Genomic DNA, 18696 nt, shown 5'->3' with positions numbered 1-18696 from the left:
TTCCTACCCCTTATTTATGTCTTAATATCGAATCATCATGTCTTTCAATCTCATAGTCATTACTTTGTAACTCATTATTTTGACATAGTATTTTGTATTTATGAGAAATTACAACCTTGCATCTCATCTTATGACTTTTCATTTTTTTCCAAATAACATCTTTTTATTTTCTTTTTTTTTTTTTAAAAAAAACAACAACAAAAAACAAACAATCAAACAAAAAGTGATTCCTTAATGTCAAATATCAAAAGCATATTCATTAATTTATTATATCAACAGAAAATTATCTATACCTTCAGCTGTAAAATTTGCCTGAATTCCGGTAAAATACCCGAAAAAAATATAACCATTATTTATTTATTTATTTATTTTTATATGCACCGCAATTAAAAGCAAGGTTTTGTGTTGAAATATGAGTCCTAGAGGTGGATTTTCATAAATTTGTGTGAACCGGATCCGTGCAGCAGTAGGCGCTCTCACTTCTTCCCTGCTTCTGTGAACGTTGATGAACTCACGTATTTTCTCGCGAGACCAACCCAGCTGCGTTCTTCTCGTCCAGCATGGCGGCGCTGTATGAGGGATGCACGTTGTGCGAGCTTGTTCCAGCTCAAAACCAGTCAAACTCGGGAGTCAAAGGGGTCGAAGAGGAGAGAGACAGCGACCATGTCATCCGAACCGACTCGGCTGGATCTGTCACGCTATATAAGGTACCGTTTTAAGCTAGTTTGGGCTAGGATCTGCTAGCCTGGGCCAGCTGAGCTGTGCAACTCGTGTTGGCATCTCCGTAGCATCAGTTACACGGGGAAGAAGGACAGACAGCATAAGACAGACACTACTGCTGGATTTGAAACTTATTTTATAATTTTAGTTAAAAAAATACGAAAGTGAGACTAAGATTAGAGGATCTGTTGCCAGTAAACTAAAACGGACAAATGTTAGCTAACAGTGGCTGCATGTGAAATAACACATCCATACAACTTTGTATTTCTGTATATATCTGTTATTCATTGGTCGTCATATTTATGTCCGTGTGTTTCTGACAGGTTTCTGACCAGAAGCCACTGAGCAGCTGGACAGTGAAACAAGGACAGACTCTGACCTGTCCAGCAGTCTACAACCCAAAGACAAAGGAGTATATTGGAGTGACCGACAGTAAGGTAGGTTTCCTGTCATCACTGTACTCTGTATGTTGTTATATATTGTCACACCGATCTTTATGGAAAATATCCCCTGTACAACACACATCGTGATGGACTGTTGGATTAAATAGAGACTTAAACTCTGATTCACATTGTGTTAACTGGAAAACTAACATGATGTGTCACTATTTTGTATTTTTCTGGCAAGGATTTATTCTTATCCTTTATGTTGCCATTGTAAATAAACTCATTCATAATAATTTGTCATGGATTTAACCTAGATATTCCTCTGTATGTGACCTTATCTTTGCAGTAATGTTTCACAGTAGTACAACATAATCAGTAAAAAAACACCTTAAAGAAAAAGTGCTTGTGTCATTCTACCTCTGCTCCACTGAAAATGTGCTGCCACTGGTATGGCAACACAAAGAAAGATGCTCCATCACCACTGCCAAAAAACTCATTGGCTGCCCTCCCCCTCCCCTGGATGAACTTACAGTTCACGATGCCTGAATAAGACCTGGTGTTGTGCCAAGGTAGCTACCCCCGCCAGGATTCCTACCCCCTCCGCAGAGGCGCACCTGCACTGGGTTACCACTGCGGCGAATACAACGACAAATTGGGACCTGTCTCCACTCACAAACCACGGTGACAGACACATATGGAACTATAGCATTTGTGTAGGACACAAACTGGGCTAATATGAGGGGGGTAGAAAACATGGCAGGCCAATATTAACATGAGAAATCATTAAACCCATATTTTATATGCATCCGGAGTAGTTAGTGTGTGCAAGCATGCTCCAAATTTACTTTTGTGGTGCAGACGCCGTGGGAGCGCAGGCAAGCCCTTAAATCCATATAATGCTATAATTCCACACACATCTGTTGCAATGGTTTGTGAGCGTAGACACCTTCTAATTTGTTGCTGTATCCGCCGCAGTCATCACCCAGCGCAGGCGCGTCTCTGTGGAGGGGGTAGGAATCCTGGGGGGGTAGCTAAGCTACCTTGGCACAACACCGGAAACATCCTCAGGGGCTGGCCACACTCTGGGCATCACCTGTTTGAGCTGCTGCACTTTGGAAGAAGATTCAAAATGATAAAAACAAGGACAGACGAATTGAGAAAAAACTATTTTTATCTGAGAGCAGTACCTGTACTGAACGCAAAATAGTGTTTAACCTGAATCCAGTGGTGTAGGAAGTAGGGACCGTGCAATAAGTCTAGATGCTGTATGGTGTATGCTACTCTTTACTTATTATTATTCTACAGTCTTTTTTTAATATCTACTTGCACTGACAAGATTTTTGCATTCAGATTTCATTGTGCAATGTGCAGTTACAGCTAAGATATTTTCTAATCTGAAATCAATCTATTTTGTTTCAAAGGTGGTCAGAATATGGAAAGCAGAAGACTTAGTCTTGGATAAGACCTTCAAAGCTACAGTAAGTGTGAACCCTGTACTGGAATGTAAAGTGGCACGGATGAGACATGACTTATTAGACAACAATGTTTTGGGATAGTCTTTTTCAATTTTTAAATTTCTCTTCAAGTCAATGCTGAGCGAGAAAATCTCTGAAAAATTGCAACACTCTTTCGTTCATGTCCCTTTTCTCTCGTTCTTGTATATTTTGTCTGCAGGTGTCATCAGACGTGTGGAGGGTTCACTCTGCATCTGGAGGTGAGCCTGTGGTCTTGTTTCAGAAAGGAGCTGTAAGAGTCTTGGACTCGCTCCTTTCTGCTCCACAGCAGCCCATAGAGGAGATTCTTCCACAAGAGGAGACCATAAGGTAATCATCGTTGTTTCTTCAATATGTAAAGTACTCCTGCCAGCCCTTTTTTTTAACCTTTTGTTTATATCTCAAACATGTTGTCTGGAATTTTTACGTACGATATGGTAGATTGCAGCATTAAATAGTTGAAGGAAACATGATTTTTAAAACATGTGTCTGTCTTTCGTTGTTTGCTAATGTTTTGTTTCTTGTTTGTTGGTCTTTAGGTGGAGCACTTACATAGTAGCTGAGTCACAGCAGTTTATTATCTTCACAACTGAACAGGTAATTTTACTGTAACGATGTGACCGATACTGATAATGATGAAGCTGATTCTTTTTTTGATGAAAGATCTAAATGGTTTTAATATCCTTCCACAGAAAGGGAGTAATTTCCTTTACCTGCAAAGACTGAATCCTAACACCCTGCAGAGGTACCGATTCGAGAGAGAAGAGCCTGGCCTGTCTCCGCTCAGCTTCTCTGCATCCCAAAGTGGCAAACACATCCGCCTAGTTTACCTCTGTAAGCCCTAATTTCCTGTCAACATATATTTAGTGTCAGTGTTTGACGGCACAGACTGTCTCAGTCAGTGATGGATGTTTTGCCGCTTCTAAGCATGACTGCTTCTGGCCACATGGGGGTGTTTTTAAAAAGAGAGAAGATGGTTTTTATTAACTGTTGATTCCCTTTCTAATCTTTTATTTTTCTTCTTTGTGCCGTGTTGTTTTCCTGCCACACAGATCCTAACGGTCAAGTGTACCAGAGCATGGTCCCCTTGCGAGGTCTCGGAGCGGAAGAGGGAAGCCAGGCTCTCCCGCTGCCCCGTAATCTGCTGCTCACGCTCCCGGTCGGTGAGGGCCTGCTGGAGGCAGCATCAGCCTTAGTCCTGGATGAAGCCCACGTAGCCGTCGTAGGGGTTCCACATCCATCTGCAGGAGCTGGTAAAGGTAAAGATCGACACTCGGGTGTAAACAACTTAAAAAAGGACAATTTTTGATAAACTGTTTATGAGAAAGTAAGGAAACAAGGGTACACGTTTTTTATTAAACCTTTTTTTTTTTCAGTTAACTGACTGTTAACTTCTGGTCTAATGAGAATGTGCTTGTGTTTCTCTTTGCCAGACTTTCTCTGCATCTGGAATACCAATTTTCAGACTCTTCAGGCAGGAAAAGAGATTGCGGGTAAAATCTACGGACAGGTAGGACATGCGTCTTACTTAGGACCAGAGATACAGGCTGACACAGTTAATGACATGAAGCAATGTAAATAAAATGGTTGATACAAGGCACAAAGAGTTTAATGACACCCCTCACCCCCCGCCCACTCAGGCTCCTCTCTGTGTTATTACTGCAGGCCAAGGTTCCCTGTCCTCCCAGCTGCTGGGTGCTGAAGGAGGACTGTATGACTTTGGTAGAGCATAATGTCTGCCCTCCACTGTGACAGGGCCTGTTGTCCCTCCTCACAACTTTACAGCAGTTTACAATCTTTACATTGATGCATTTCACCCCTCGATGTGGTTTCTGCAGTAACTTACATCCTGTGGTCATGTTGGATTCTGTTGTTTTCTTTTTTTCTGATTCAGCTTTGGAGTTTTTCCAACAAGTTATTCATTCCACATGGAAAAACCCTCTCAGTTATTCCATACGAGTGCCCCAAATCTGCCCTGGCCTCCGCGCTGGGAAAACTGAAGCAGGCCAGAAGTGAAGGTGAGTTGAATGTTGTAGTAATTCAACATTTAGGGATATAAAGGCTTATGATTATGTTTCACAATTTTCCATGTTCTCTTATAATAACTTTTTTTCTTCTCTGTTACAGAGTCCAGAGCTCCAACTTCTGTACCATCGTGGAACGAGCTTCTGCACGAAGAGAAAGCACAGCCCTCCAGACCTGTAGAGACCAGGAAAACGGTGTGTCCCATAATTTTTAATGATGGGAAAAAAAGACTGATGCTTAAATTCTACTTAGTAAGGCCAACACTAAACAAGTAAAACAATTTCAATTCAGCCACTTTTCTCTATTTTAAGTTTTATTTTTCCAGTTCTATTGAAATAATGTGATTATTACCTTCACCAAGGAGGTTATGTTTTTGGGAAAGTTTGTTTGTCTGTGAACAACATAACTTAAAAACTAACAAACAGATCTTGATCAAATTTTCAGGAAATGTTCAAAATGGAATAAGGAAGAAGTGATTAAATTTTGAAGGTGATCCAGATCACCGTCTGGATCCAGGACTTTTTTTAAAGGATTCTTTATCATTGTGAGACAGGGCCATTTTCACCATATGCGTATATAACTCCACCATAAATGGTCGGATTGCTTTGCAAAACAATAAAAGACAAGGTCACCATAATTTCTGACAGATGTAAAAGTATGATCCAGATCCTGGCAATATTCTGGATACTAAGACTCGTCATCATAATTTTTAACACTGTCAGGTAACAAATTATCGTACAAACCTGCAACTAACACCAAATTGTAGCAGACAGTCTGCTGAAAGGGAGTATAACATTAAAGTAGGACTAAAGTGTTGCGTCACAATCATGATATGCTTGGTGGAGGCTTTTCTAGTTTATAAGTGACATATGAAGATATCTGCATAGTCAAGTTAATCATCCAAAAATCTGAAAGTAGAACCAAAAGCTCAAATAGGTTTGTTTCTGTATTTCTTCGCACCTAAAATGTTTTACTTCTGTCTAAATAGTCGTTTTTTCCCTTTTATCTGAACAGAGAACAACCCGAAGAACTCAATCAACACCTACTTTAACAATTGACCAAGTTCTGGAGCTCATCAAGGTAAAGCTTTGTTTTTCTGAGATGAATGATGAAAGTCTTTTATTTTTAACTGTGGTTAAAATAAGTGTCCATTTACATGTCAACTTTTCACTCCAAAACACAAAAACGCCAAGGGACAGAAAACGTTGTAGTAAGCATGCCAGGCCTGTAGTTGGTGCTTTAACTGTCTTGTCCAGTAGCAGCTTTTGGTAGATCTCCACTGAAGTAGACATGAGACGATAGGGATGGGTAAAGAATTAGGTACTTTTTTAGGTACCAACCGAGTTATGACAAAAGTACCGGGTATTGATTCATGTAGATTCAAAAGGTACCATGTTTAGGTACCTAAACACATTCTTGTGACTGTGAGGGCGTGGAAGAATAGGTGATTTTCCATGCTGGACATGATCACAGCATTTCAATGTTATATATTGAAGAATAAATTTGTTAAGTTGTAAAAATATATACATTTTATTATTAAACAAATTGACATTTTTTACCACATAGACACCAAAAAAGTACCGAAAATTGGTACCGTTGAGTACCGATACCGATTGCCAGGTACTGGGCATCGGTACCGTATCATTTCAGATGTGAAAGGTACCCAACCCTATGGGACGATCATCTGGTGTATTGGTGAATGCTAAGTGCAAAAGTGGAGCAACAGATGCACATTTTGTTGCAAGAAATTCAGCAGGTTGAGCAGCACCAGCACAACACGGTAGTCTGCAACAATCCTAACAACGGTACTGTCATACCTGCACTGAATGCCCGAAGTGACACATGATGTCAGCATTTCCACTGAAAACGCTGACAAAGGCTGTGTCCGAAATGGCATACTAATGTACTACTCATACTAAGTGTGACGTCAAAAATAGTATGTATTGTGTGCGCGTGTGTATAGTATGTAAGATTGTGTGCGCGAGAAATACCCGGATGTATACTATATCGGTAAAAATTTTAAGTATGGGAGGTGGGCATACTAGTTGCACTGACACGCCCCATAATGCATTGCGAGCCCCGTATTTATAAACGTAAATACAGAATGAGGTGACAAGATGAGAAGCAACTAAAATGGACTTAGCTCTACATGGAAACCTAAAGGTAACAACAAAGAAATAAAGTGCCTGAGGCGACGGACGGATCATCTTCGGTGTCTGCGAGCAGTAAACATTTTTTAATTTTTGAAGAGAGATGGATTCGTCCTGAGACCGGTGTTAGCTAAAAATCATCCACTAGCGAACTTCCCGTGTTCAAAATAAAAGCACCCGTTTATCTCCTTTAAGTTCTTTAACGCTTTTGTAAATTCGGCTCTTGTTTTGGAGCGGACCGGAAGTTTCTTCGATAGCATATTGGCGCTCTTAACAGAATGTCTGAAATGTCGAAATTAAATTTGTATCCGTGCGTTTTGTGGCCCAAATGACCACATTTTGGTATTCTACGTGATGACTTTCTCGCCTAAAATGTTCTTAAAACTTTCCAATGTGGCGAATCAACTGAGATATTTGATAGCCTGGTGTGCTTCCATAAACCTATGTGTGCTTCCAATTTTTGTCGTTGGAGGTTTTGAAATGCATCATGGGAAACCGAGTAGTGTACTACAGTGTAAACGTTTGGCACTCTAATCATACTTACAGTATGTAGTATACAGTATATACACAACGACCATGTAGTATGTAGTATGTTAGTATGCCATTTCGGACACAGCCTTACTGTTAACACGACAATGGTAGCAGCAGGGTTTCAGATAAATCCAAAGATCGGGAGGTCGTTTTCAGAAGTTTGCATTTTAGGTTGGTCAAAATGCTGTTTCCGTGTTAACTAGAGGCTGAAATGAAATGATATTTTTGCGCTTCATCTAAATTTGGTTATACAGACAGGTACAGTGGAAGAGGTACAGAAAGAGGTGGATGGACTCCTGTCCAGATCAGACCTCCAGGAGCTGCAGCCCTCAGTGGGTCAGCTGGCATCATCCCTTGTGTCCCGGAGTCTGGCTGAGACGACTTTTTACACCTCGAGCACCCTGGCACAGCTGGTGCACACACGATCCCTCTGCCACAGGTTTGTACAGTTTGGCTAAGGAGGAAGGTTGAATATTTCACAAACTAGCTCACTAGTGCACGCAGTATCTTCTGTGTAAAATGACTCTCTAACTTCTCCCCCTCCATCAGTGTGTGTCCGGATCTTGTGCTCCTGGCTCTGGAGAAGAAGGACTACTTTCTGTGTCAGCTGTGCTTGCAGTTCTTCCCTGACATCCCAGAAGCTGTCACCTGTGCCTGTCTGAAGGCTTTCATCAGGTAAAACAAGGCACTATGATGCTACAGACCACTTTCTGTTGGTGTGTCATTTAGAAGGGTTAGATTGAGATTTCTGGGGCTGGCCAATCAGAGGAAGGGGGTTTTTGGAGTGGGGAGCCTTAAAGAGACAGGAGCCAAAACAAAAAGTTTCAGAGAGAGGCTGAAACAGGGGTTTTCTGAAACATCACTGTGAGAAAAATAGATTTTATTGAGCTGTAAAGCTACTATGAAGGCATCAGAGGGACAGAATAAAGCCTTTAAAAGCACAATAGCCCCTCTTTAATGAAAACAGTCTGCTCTTTACAGACTGATGGGATGATTTTTAGCTTTGTATGACCAATCAGAGTCAGCTACTTAACCCGTCTGAATACTAAACAAATATAACTATTTCTTTTGTTTTATCCTGCAGTATGCCAGACGTCGATGCAGAGAAGGTGAGCCTGGAGCCCGTCAGCATCTCTTTTATGGAAACCCTAATCGGGCAGCATGGCCCGACAGGTCTGCAGAACGGTTTCAGCCCTACCTCTGGTGACGAGGAGCGCACAGAAGAGGCTGTAAACACCAGAGACAAGGACAAGAAGGAGAAGTCAACTCCACCTGAAGAAATCTGTCCTGTAGGGTTACACAAAGCAGTCCTACTGTATCCTCCCAGTGCGCACACAATGAATTTATATCATGAAGTTTGTCACATGTCTGATGAAGTATGAGCTCTTAACTCAAGCTGCGTAGAAATGAGGTACTGCAGACGGCGTACACCGACACTTTCCTTCTCCCACATCTAAAAGATCTTTCCTCTCCAGATGTTGTTGTGAGTAACTTTTCTTTCCTTCACTTCACTTCAGAAACTCTTTTGAGATACTGTGTTCACTTTTTTTTTTCGTTACTTTCTCATCCATCAGCTCTTCCTCCGGTACTTGCAGTTCCTTTACCTAAAATATTCCCAGGAGGATTTTCCACAGATGCACGGATTGAGATCTCCAAATCTGTCTCAGGTCTGTAGCAATGTCTCACTGGCTCATTAAGGTTGGCTTCACTTGACATATGGGTGTACTTACTTTCTGCAGCTCAGGGGCGTATCAGGTGACACTTCATACTTGCAGGTAGATTATTTTTGTGCGAGCATTTGTCAAGTCCAGAGATGGAGGGTATATATTTACATCAGCACTGTTAACAGTTTAAAATAAGCTGTGACAGTGCATACAGACGTAATATATAACAACATCACGGTAAAACTTCTGTAGAAACTCTCTTCGAAATAAGACTTCATTTTTATTTTACTTCGCAACAGAAGTACCATGCTTTTTGAAATTAAAGAGGGGGTATTGTGTTATTTTTGCGTAAATACTGTCACTCTTGTACCCCTGTTGTAGATTTACATCAAATTTTGTTTTAGAAAACACTCATTTTTGCCTCTGTCGGAAACACTTCTTATTAGCTGCTGTCTCTTTAAGAATGCCCCCTAAACAAACCCCCTTTCTCTCTGACTGGCCAGTCATCTGGAAGCCTGTCTGTCATGGGATTAGCTATGGGCAGACCTTGGTGTTTGAGGCCCATGCCTCCTATGTGTTGTGAACCTGTTCAGAGATCCTTATGTGATGACCTCATAATTTTAGGAAGTGTTTTGAAGAGCTCATGCTAGTTTTTTTAGTTTACAAAAAGATTCAGTGATTTCTACTGCACACAAATATGTCGCTGTTTGAAAACCTGCACTCTTTTAGTCTGAACACTCAGCAGTGTTAATTAAAATCCATGTTTTAAATATTGGAAAGCAGAATACCCCCTCTTTAATGACATGTTTGTTTTCCTTTGCATTGATTTGTAGGTCATGGATTGGGTCTGCTTGCTATTGGATGCTCATTTCACAGTGCTCGTGATGACTTCAGAGGCTAAAGGCTTACTAATGAACCTCCACCGCTTTGTTAGGTCTCAGGTAATAAACACAGTCTCTTTTTGTTCATCTTTTTCCTGGGAATAAAACACAACATTTAAAACTTAATTCATATTTGACCACCAAGATGCTTAACGAATGCAATATTTTTTCCTCAGGTGAAACTGGTGTCCGAGCTTGGGAAGATTGAAGGCAGCCTGCAGGAGCTCAATAAGATGAAAGGGAAGAAAGCAGAGATTGGACAATACTCCATTGAAGTTATTGAGCTGTTTTAAAATATGTACAGTTTGTATACTTTTAATAAACCACTGAGTGTCTGTCTTTTCCCAAACTTTTCACCTGTGGTGGTTTTGAAATGGTGTGCATGTCCAATGTGGTTTGACATCAGGTGCATTTTGGCACAGATGGTTCCCATCAGAACATCAGGTTCAGCAGATTGATGTGGATCAGAAGGATTTCTCATGTTTTATACACAATAATGAAATTTAGGAGGTTGTTGAACCATAATTTAAAGTTATTTAAACTGTGGATATATGAACAAATCAGGTGTGTTCAAAGATGGTTTGACAGTTAATCATCATTATTGTTGTGAAATATGGATTAAAAACACCTGCATGTAACGGTAAACTGCTATTTTTTTTGTTTAACGCAAAGATTTATATGTAAATATGTCAGCTGTGATTTTGTATTGCTTACCCAGTGGGGCTTTTGTGAATACAAATACACATTAATTACTAAATTTAGAGACATGGTTTTTAGTTATGCGTGATTTCTGCCAGCTGTTACCAAATGACTGCAAAAAAAACAACCACAGGTGCATTTGTATACTACTCACACTGCTGCATAAAGATATTGTGTAACTGTAGTGCTATTCTCAAATCAAAAACTCATTATTTTGATTGAATTTATAAGAGCAAACTCAACTTTGCAAGGTTGGTGAAGGAAAAGAAGAGATGGACTGACTACGGTAGAATCGCTGGATTAATTATCGTGTAATAACAGTTGTATCGGTTAGCAAATATTTATCGCTGCTACAACGAAGACCGAAAATCGAAAAGTACGTTGTCGGCAGGATTCGAACCTGCGCGGGGAGACCCCAATGGATTTCTAGTCCATCGCCTTAACCACTCGGCCACGACAACTGTGAGTCTATATACTCATGGCGTCACAAAAAAAATCGTCAAATTTTATCAATTATTACGTATAAGTAAAGGTAAAACGTCAGTTTCCTTGATATATTTCGATTAAAAGCTATTTCAGCTACTCTTCACTTTGTCTGTAAACGCTGCCTATCAAGTGCACACATTAGCATCTAGCACACACATTAAGCAAAAACAGATTGTAAAGACTAACAATGTATTTCGGTGGTAAAATCAAGTGTAAGTGTTTACAAGCGACTGCATCACCATGATTTGTGGTGCCCTGGTTTTTATTACTGAAAACTAAGGCAGCATGCTTTGGAATAAAGCATTAAAAGTAATTCTTCACACGTTCTTTAAAAGATGTATCACGAATACGAGATTCCTCCTCAGGCTTTTCAGTACAAGTACCAAATATGTGCGCTGCTAACTTTTATGTCGACTTGTTCAGGTGCATGTTCCTTAGAGCCCAATGTAGGACGTACTGTATGCTTATCTTCTCTTCTTTGCTTTGCTGTGACGACGATGGCGACAGGCCCGAAAACGAGCCACGGTGTTAAACTTAATGCACTCGACACACGTGCAATACAAATTGTTCACAAGATGCTGGAAATGCTAATGAAGTACCATTGGCGGAAAGACTTTGCATGGATATCTAATTTTATGAACTAGCACGGCAATTGCGTCTGTTGTAGAATAGTGAGTCACGTGACTCCACATCCACTCAGACTTGCTGCTTGTCAAGTTAACGGTTGGAATCAGCACTTCTGTTTAGGTACAGTGAATTCATTAATGGTGACTTTTGTCGACGATTTAATTTTTTATTTTTAAATTTTTAAGAGTATACGATATAAATGTGTCTATTTGTGTATGGTGCTTGTATGCGTCTTTTAGAAGACTTTAATTAATTTTAATGGTTATACGCTTCTTTTATTTTTTAGGACAGGTTCCCTGACTTCCGGTACATATGCTAATGGTTGCGAGTAGCTTGACGTATCTGTGGGGCCTGCTGTGTTTTCAACGGAGGGAGAGCTGAGAAGAAAAATGGCGTCTGCAGGCGACCCAGAGCGGGACACCGGCCATTCAGTTTGAGCTTTCCACACTGAAATTGAGACCGGGGCTTGGTGGGGAGTATTTGGGAACCGCCACCAGAACTGTTGGCTCTTCCTCCCCCCACTTTTCTCCGGTGTGAGGAGCTCAATCCAGCACCGAGATTGAAGCGGAACAGAAGAGACTCTCTCCTACAATGAGGGGGAGAAGAGGAAGGCCGCCCAAACAAGCTGCTGTGATGCGGGAAGGTTCACCCGGGCCAGTCCGCGGCTCTCGGGGCGGCAGGAGCAGAGGGATGCGTGGACGGGGAAGAGGCAGAGGACGGGGTCGGGGAAGGGGAGGAAGTATTGGACTAATCGGCACTGGTTCTACAGAAGTAGATACAGAAATCTCCGGTCGGGAGAACTTTCATTCGTCCCGGGGCCGCAGGAAAGTTGGATCCTCTAGCGCGGCGGCGGCCGTGGCATCGCGGGGCAGAGGAGGCAGAGGGAGAGGCAGGGGGTCGAGAGGCGGCCGCGGCAGTAGAGGCGGAGTGAGGCGGCCTCAAACTAAGGTGGTCTACGACGACAACAGCGACGAGGAGGATGATAACATAAGCTACAGGTCAGAGGAAGACGAACTCATGAACGAAAACCATTCGTCGGATCTTGAAGAAGAGGAGGCCTTTGGAAACGACTCTGACTATCTGGAGGAACTACCAGAGGATGATGATGCCAGCTACTGTACCGAGAGTAGTTTTAAGAGCCACAGCACGCTCGGTAGCACTCCAGGTACGTTGGTTTGCAAACATGCATGCATATTATGAGAGCAGGGTTGAATTACTTAAAGTGTGTATTGTATTTTTAGCTCAGTAGAAAAACCAAGCCGCATTGTTCAAAATGGAGCTTGCACTCAGAAACAGGCCTTTGTTTACCGTGTGCTCGGCTCGCCGCTGGCTTGCTGAGCTGCTCCACGCTTCAATCCCGCTCTCATGTGTTAGACTTTTGTTGTATCAGCACATTTTTTGTTGTCAATTTCAAACTTAGTATTCATTAGTGCTTTCGAGTACGTCTTTTTTTCATAGTCCACTCTGCGTATATGTTTTTATTCCCATTGAACAGACTGTATGGGCTGTTTGACACCTTGTGTTGATTTCATTCATTCTGAACTTGAACGTGTAAAATCACGTTATGTTCATGTAAACAAAACTTCATCAAAACACGTACTTTTTAATTTTTCTCTCAAAAGGCCTTCTTTAGAAACGTGACTTTTTACTTTTATTCTTAAGCTGGCTGACTAAAAGTAAAGCTTTGACCGCCAAATATTTATTAAATTCAGCTTTTGGTCACACTTTTTATTTTGTCTATTTCACTTACCAAACTGTGCTACAGAGAACATATTTAACTTTCATAATTTAGCTTAATGAATTATTTTCCATACTTTTATTTTGAAGACAGGCGCTCTTTTTTCATTTGTTGCAAACATTTCAATACTGTGTGGAGCACCGTTGCTATAGTTACCACTCCTGCGTGATCAGGTGTGTAAATTAGACTCGTCACGCGCCCACCCATTGATGGTCAGGTTCATATAACTGGGAATGGAAAAAGCTAATTGACAAATTGGTCATTTTTTTTTTCTCTTAAAAAGTGAAATTGATAAACTAGTCATAGTAAAAGTACTTAAAATATATTTTCTTTTATTCAAAATAATTATTTTTTAGAGCTGGAAATTTGCTTTCGCTAGTTGGATTCATGTTTCTTTGAAACATAAATTATTTCAAAAAACACAGTGTAATAGTTTCTGTATAACAGTTCATGTGGATTAGACTTCATATACTCAAAATATTCTTACAAAGAAACATGGAAACATTTATGCAGCAGCGTGTGAGGGGTCACAAGATCACAAGATATAAAAGTAATTTGTGCTGCGACAGACGGACTTGCATACGTACATATTTATGCAGTTTTTTCTTTAAGTTGAATAACGTCCTCGATGCAGTCAGCCCCAAACTTCTGTCACTGTTTCCTCATTACACATACACAAGTAGCCCTATAGTGACACCAAACCCCAATTAAAAATACATAAACTCTACAGTTGGTGCTTCACATTTCATGTTTTATTTTGCACTGCAAAAACTGCAGTCAAATTATTGTAATGTGTTGTCGTAGTAGACTTATTATGAGCCACATTCACTAAACAAGCCTGGAAAAATGTCTTTATTTCAAAATATCAAAAGAAAAAAAGTTAGATTGCTTGTAAAGAATACAAAAATAAGTATAAGGTTTTAAACAGAAAATAAACATGTGTTTTCCATGGTCTTTGGGAAAAATTCAGGCATTATTCGCGTCTTAACTTCGTGAAAAGTTTATGCCATGGACGGCAGCGTTACAGCACTAATGAAGCTTTATGACATTTGGGCTTTAACTGCCTCGCCTCCCTCTGCAAATTGCAGCTTTATATTCACTGCAATAATATTCTAATGGTTATAACGCTGAATCAAATTGCTGTGCTGACTCATTTATGACATATGAAGGTTAATTCCACACTCAATCACAGCACACAGGGACAGATAGAAATAGATTAAACGTACCTTTGCATGTGTAAGACACTAGTTAACAAGCTTGTGAATCGCTTGTTCACATTTATTAAACAGAAAGGTGTGTGCATGGTGAAAAAATCCCCCCACTGGCAATATTGTGTGCTCGTGATTCTCCACATATTGATCGTGAATGAGTGTTTTTCAGTGTCAAGAAACACAGCAGCATTTTGTTGTTGTATATTTTTGCTGAGAAAACCGTTGAAAGCCTCGAGATGTAGGGCAGGAGGAGAAACGGAGGCACCTTGGGATTCCTTGTAAAGGATGCACAATAGCTGCAAGTGCTGTATTAATGCAGAATTGGCAGATTTCAGCCCAAGAGGGATCAAGGGTGCTTCTACCTTTAAGGTATTAAGTTGAGAGTGATGTTAAAAATAAGATTTAGCTGAGGAATAATCTGCAGGGCTTGAATAAAACCTGAATTTGAAGCTCTGTTGTAGTCTCAATGTTTATAAGGTGAAACATTTTTTTTCTGTTTTTGTTTTGTTTGCCTCCTTTCCCATCCCTTCTCTTATTTTATTATCTCCCCTCACAGGCAGGAGAAGAAGCAGAGCCATCCGACCGCGCTCTCCCATTTTTGAGGCAAAAGACATTCCTCCCCTTGACCTTCCCAAATCCTCCGAGGACCTCCTGGTTCCTCCCTCGCAGCTCCTCAATGTGTCTGCCGTGTATGAAGTCCTCCGCAACTTTGGCACGGTTCTGCGGCTCTCCCCGTTTCGCTTTGAGGATTTCTGTGCCGCGTTGGCCAGCCAGGAGCAGTGCACGCTGCTGGCAGAGACCCACATCTCCCTGCTCAAAGCTATTCTCAGAGAGGAGGACACTTCCAACACCACGTTCGGTCCCACCGACGTGAAGGACTCTGTCAACTCCACTTTGTATTTTGTGGACGGTATGACCTGGCCTGAAGTGGTGCGAGCATACTGTGAGAGCGACCCGGAGTACAGACACATTCTGCCTTTCCAAGAGGGTGAGGATTACCCGTACGAACCTTTGGAGAGCAAAATCAAAGTGCTCCAGTTTTTGGTGGACCAGTTCCTGGCGACCAACATCGCCCGGGAGGAGCTCATGTCAGAAGGTGTGGTTGCCTATGACGACCACTGCAGAGTGTGCCATCGCCTTGGTGACCTTCTGTGCTGTGAGACATGTTCGGCTGTTTACCACCTTGAGTGCGTAAAGCCGCCTTTGCAGGAAGTGCCCGAGGATGAGTGGCAGTGTGAGGTGTGTGTGGCGCACAAAGTTCCCGGCGTGGCGGATTGCATCCCAGAGGTGCAGAGGAGCAAACCTTTCATTCGACAGCTGCCGATCGGATACGACAGACACCACCGCAAGTACTGGTTCCTGAACCGGCGCATTGTAGTGTAAGTACAACATGTTATTATCATGTGCCACTGTGGAGATGACGGAATGAGCAGCTTAACCTGGTAGATCCTGCACGTTGAGATCATCCTTTATTTTGCATTTAAAACAAAATAGGAGGCAAACTTAGTATAAACCCATGCAAACAGAGAACGTTTCATCCATTTTCCTCATATTGGAAACACAGCAATATGTGCACATAGGTGGTATTATTTTTCTGATCAGCTTAATTTGCATATCTCCAGGATTGCTGTTTTGGGGCAGAAAAGTTTGGGTACCCTTGCTGTTGGATGTCTCATAACAAACTCTCAAATAAACAATAAAAGCTCTGAATAATCTGAGGAGTTATTCTGCAGAATAGTTTCTGTGGCCTCAGATTTTGGATGGATGGTGCAAGCAAAAGCATTTGCTTTAAAAAGGTCTATTACTGAAACATCACAATAAATTCTTTATTCTAGAAGTTGGCCAGGGTGCGGTAATTTTTTCTTTAATTTCCTTGGACTAAATTGTCTCTTTCTGATGCACCTGTCCAATAAAAAATACATATGCAAAGATTTTTGCTGTTTCAGAACTAAATTTGAAATGCTGCACCTGTCTATGAAACTGTCATCACAGTGTTTGTTGATTGTCTAAAGCAAAGGTTCTCAAACTTTTTTAGACCATGGACTCAGGTTAGACATTTTTTTTCAAGGGCTCCCTCATTATTATAATGATGATTAGCATAATTTTGATACTATTTAATAATGTACTACGTAGTATTTACAACAACAGAATTGGGCTACATTTGTACTTTCTAAGTAATTCTTTTTGTAAACTTTGAGAAAGTGTTGACTCCAAGGCACTAGGGCTGAACAATTTATCGTTTTCAGATCGGAATCACAATTTTAGACAATTCAATTTTGAGATCGCCAAAGCAGCCATTTTTTGCAGCGCTCCTGACTGACTCAGGATCTGTTGTGTCAAGTATTATACACATTCTGATTTACAAATTTGTAGACAATCTATATGTTAAAAGTGCTGGTAAGCAGGTCAACAACACAAAGCCTCTGTTTAGGAGTAGAAGTTGATGAAAACAGGTTATTTATCATCACTATTGGTGATTAAAAAATCGTGAATTGCAATATCTGCCAGAAAAATTAGATCTTTTCCTAAAATCATTCAGCCCGACATGTGAATATCCCAAAGCTTGATTTAAAGAAAATCGTGAATCGAATTGAAATCACAATATCTGCCAGAAAAATCGCAATTCAATCTTTTCTTAAAATCGTTCAGCCCTAGGCAGTGTTGAAAAACACACACTGAAGTCCCCTCTTGGGAGCAAAAAAGTGACCTCTCGGGAGCCGAATCATGTGCCAAAGTGCGCTCCTGGTTGGCACTAGGCTGCCTTTTTGGGTGGTTACAATATGATAAACTATCCTCTTGGGTGGCCAAAACACACATTGTCTGACTCGGGGTCCAATACAAAAGGACGTATCCTACACTCTGCCATTTTATTAGTGCTATCAATGCCTTACGGTGAAGTTTTGGCAAACAGCAAACTCGCTCGGTCTGCTCCATTCAATGTGGGGATTTTGTAAATACTGCCATGCTGCAAAAACCGCCCCCTGGCTCTACCCCTTCCGCCCCTCTGATAGAACTGACCAATCAGAGCACAAAGGGCTGTGACGTTGCGAGGTTACTGGAGGTCATTCTCCAAACGGAGCGTTTCAACGAGATCTTCAGAATGGCCTAAAATGAGGATATTGAGAACGCTATTGTGGGGCAATGAAGGAACTAAATGACTTGTACTGAGGGCAGAAATGCTTTTACAGGCATCCCTGTCTGGCATAGTGAAAAGGAGAAACAAGCATGATATGTCCCCTTTAAAGAATGACTCAATTAAATTGAAATGAATTGAATTGAAAATCTTTAATTAACAGTCCACAATACAAATAAATGAACAATAAATAAATACAGAGAATCTATCGCCAGAATTATAGATGGATAATCCCATAACTACACTAATCTACTATTGCAGCCATAGTTCATGTTCAATCTGTCTGACCCCCCTGATTTTTTTTTATCTGAAACATCCAAAGAAAATTCAAACTCCTCACAAAGAAGCATCTGCCCGGCCAGGGAATCTAACCAGAAACCTTTTTGCTGTGAGCCTTTGACTCCAGCGAGAATGCTTTCATGGGTTAATCCCTGAGCATCAAAGAGGCTCTTGTTGAACATCTTAAGTAGTTAAGTTATGTCATGCAGTAATAAACAGCGTGCTACAGCCGCTGTCTGGTGGGAATACCGTATTACAACCATCCGTCCATTTTCTACCGCTTATCGTGTTCAGGGTCACGAGTAGCTGGAGCCAGTCAATCACAGAGACAGACAGACACAAGTTAATCTGTTGAGAGTGTTTTTAGACTGTGGGAGGAAGCCGGAGTACCTGGAGAGACGAATTCCAACCAGACATCAACAAAAATGAAGAAACGTTGTTTTTTGATAACGTAAAAAATATTCAAAGCGTCAACACACAGCGCCATCATAGGAGCTGCTTGGCCACAGCTTACTGTGTCAGATTAAAAAGCGTCAAACCCAGCTCCTACAGATGTGTTTACTGAGAAGAGAACATATTGTTCAGCCTGAGTCACTGTAAATAAATCCCATGTGCTGTGTATCAACCCTGGTTTTAACAGCAGTGGCGTGTAAACACTCACACATTTTGTTTC

The 18696-nt window shown here is 41.1% G+C and overlaps 2 protein-coding genes and 1 non-coding gene across 9 annotated transcripts in view; 2 read left to right on the top strand and 1 right to left on the bottom strand.

Moving 5' to 3' along the window:
• Positions 1-477: 477 nt before the first annotated feature.
• On the top strand, positions 478-10974 carry nol11 (nucleolar protein 11). Its single transcript, XM_074690112.1, has 18 exons — positions 478-707; positions 1044-1157; positions 2528-2584; positions 2781-2929; positions 3139-3196; positions 3292-3433; positions 3652-3858; positions 4033-4109; positions 4494-4617; positions 4727-4818; positions 5639-5704; positions 7560-7744; positions 7855-7980; positions 8390-8620; positions 8710-8788; positions 8880-8972; positions 9803-9910; positions 10027-10974. Exons 1-18 carry the CDS (start codon positions 561-563, stop codon positions 10141-10143), a joined length of 2172 nt encoding a protein of 723 aa, XP_074546213.1. The 5' UTR covers positions 478-560; the 3' UTR covers positions 10144-10974.
• Positions 10929-11010, bottom strand: trnas-aga (transfer RNA serine (anticodon AGA)). The gene has a single exon. It is a non-coding gene; the product is annotated as a tRNA-Ser (tRNA).
• A 1013-nt stretch (positions 11011-12023) lies between these two features.
• The window catches only part of LOC141805198 (nucleosome-remodeling factor subunit BPTF-like), a 77072-nt gene continuing 70399 nt past the window's right edge, over positions 12024-18696 (top strand). For all 7 annotated transcript variants that reach the window (XM_074690090.1, XM_074690081.1, XM_074690099.1 and 4 more), the window contains exons 1-2: positions 12024-12827; positions 15168-15990. In XM_074690090.1, coding sequence (XP_074546191.1) covers positions 12254-12827; positions 15168-15990 — 1397 coding nt within the window. In that variant the 5' untranslated portion in view covers positions 12024-12253. The remainder of the gene's footprint in view (positions 12828-15167; positions 15991-18696) is intronic.

The sequence above is a fragment of the Halichoeres trimaculatus genome, unplaced genomic scaffold (assembly GCF_033239565.1).
Source record: "Halichoeres trimaculatus isolate MK-OKI-2021-1 unplaced genomic scaffold, fHalTri1.1 fHalTri1_scaffold_2, whole genome shotgun sequence".
Classification (NCBI taxonomy): Eukaryota; Metazoa; Chordata; class Actinopteri; order Labriformes; family Labridae; genus Halichoeres; species Halichoeres trimaculatus.
The sequence above is the reverse complement of the archived record's forward strand: the minus strand, read 5'-3'. Positions and strand labels throughout refer to the sequence as shown.

Coding starts and splice junctions, on each gene's coding strand:
- nol11 (XM_074690112.1), top strand. CDS start 561: ATGGCGGCGCTGTATGAGGGATGCACGTTGTGCGAGCTTGTTCCAGCT. Junction 2,585..2,780: donor ATAAGACCTTCAAAGCTACA/GTAAGTGTGAAC, acceptor TTTTGTCTGCAG/GTGTCATCAGACGTGTGGAG. Junction 8,621..8,709: donor TTACACAAAGCAGTCCTACT/GTATCCTCCCAG, acceptor CAAGCTGCGTAG/AAATGAGGTACTGCAGACGG.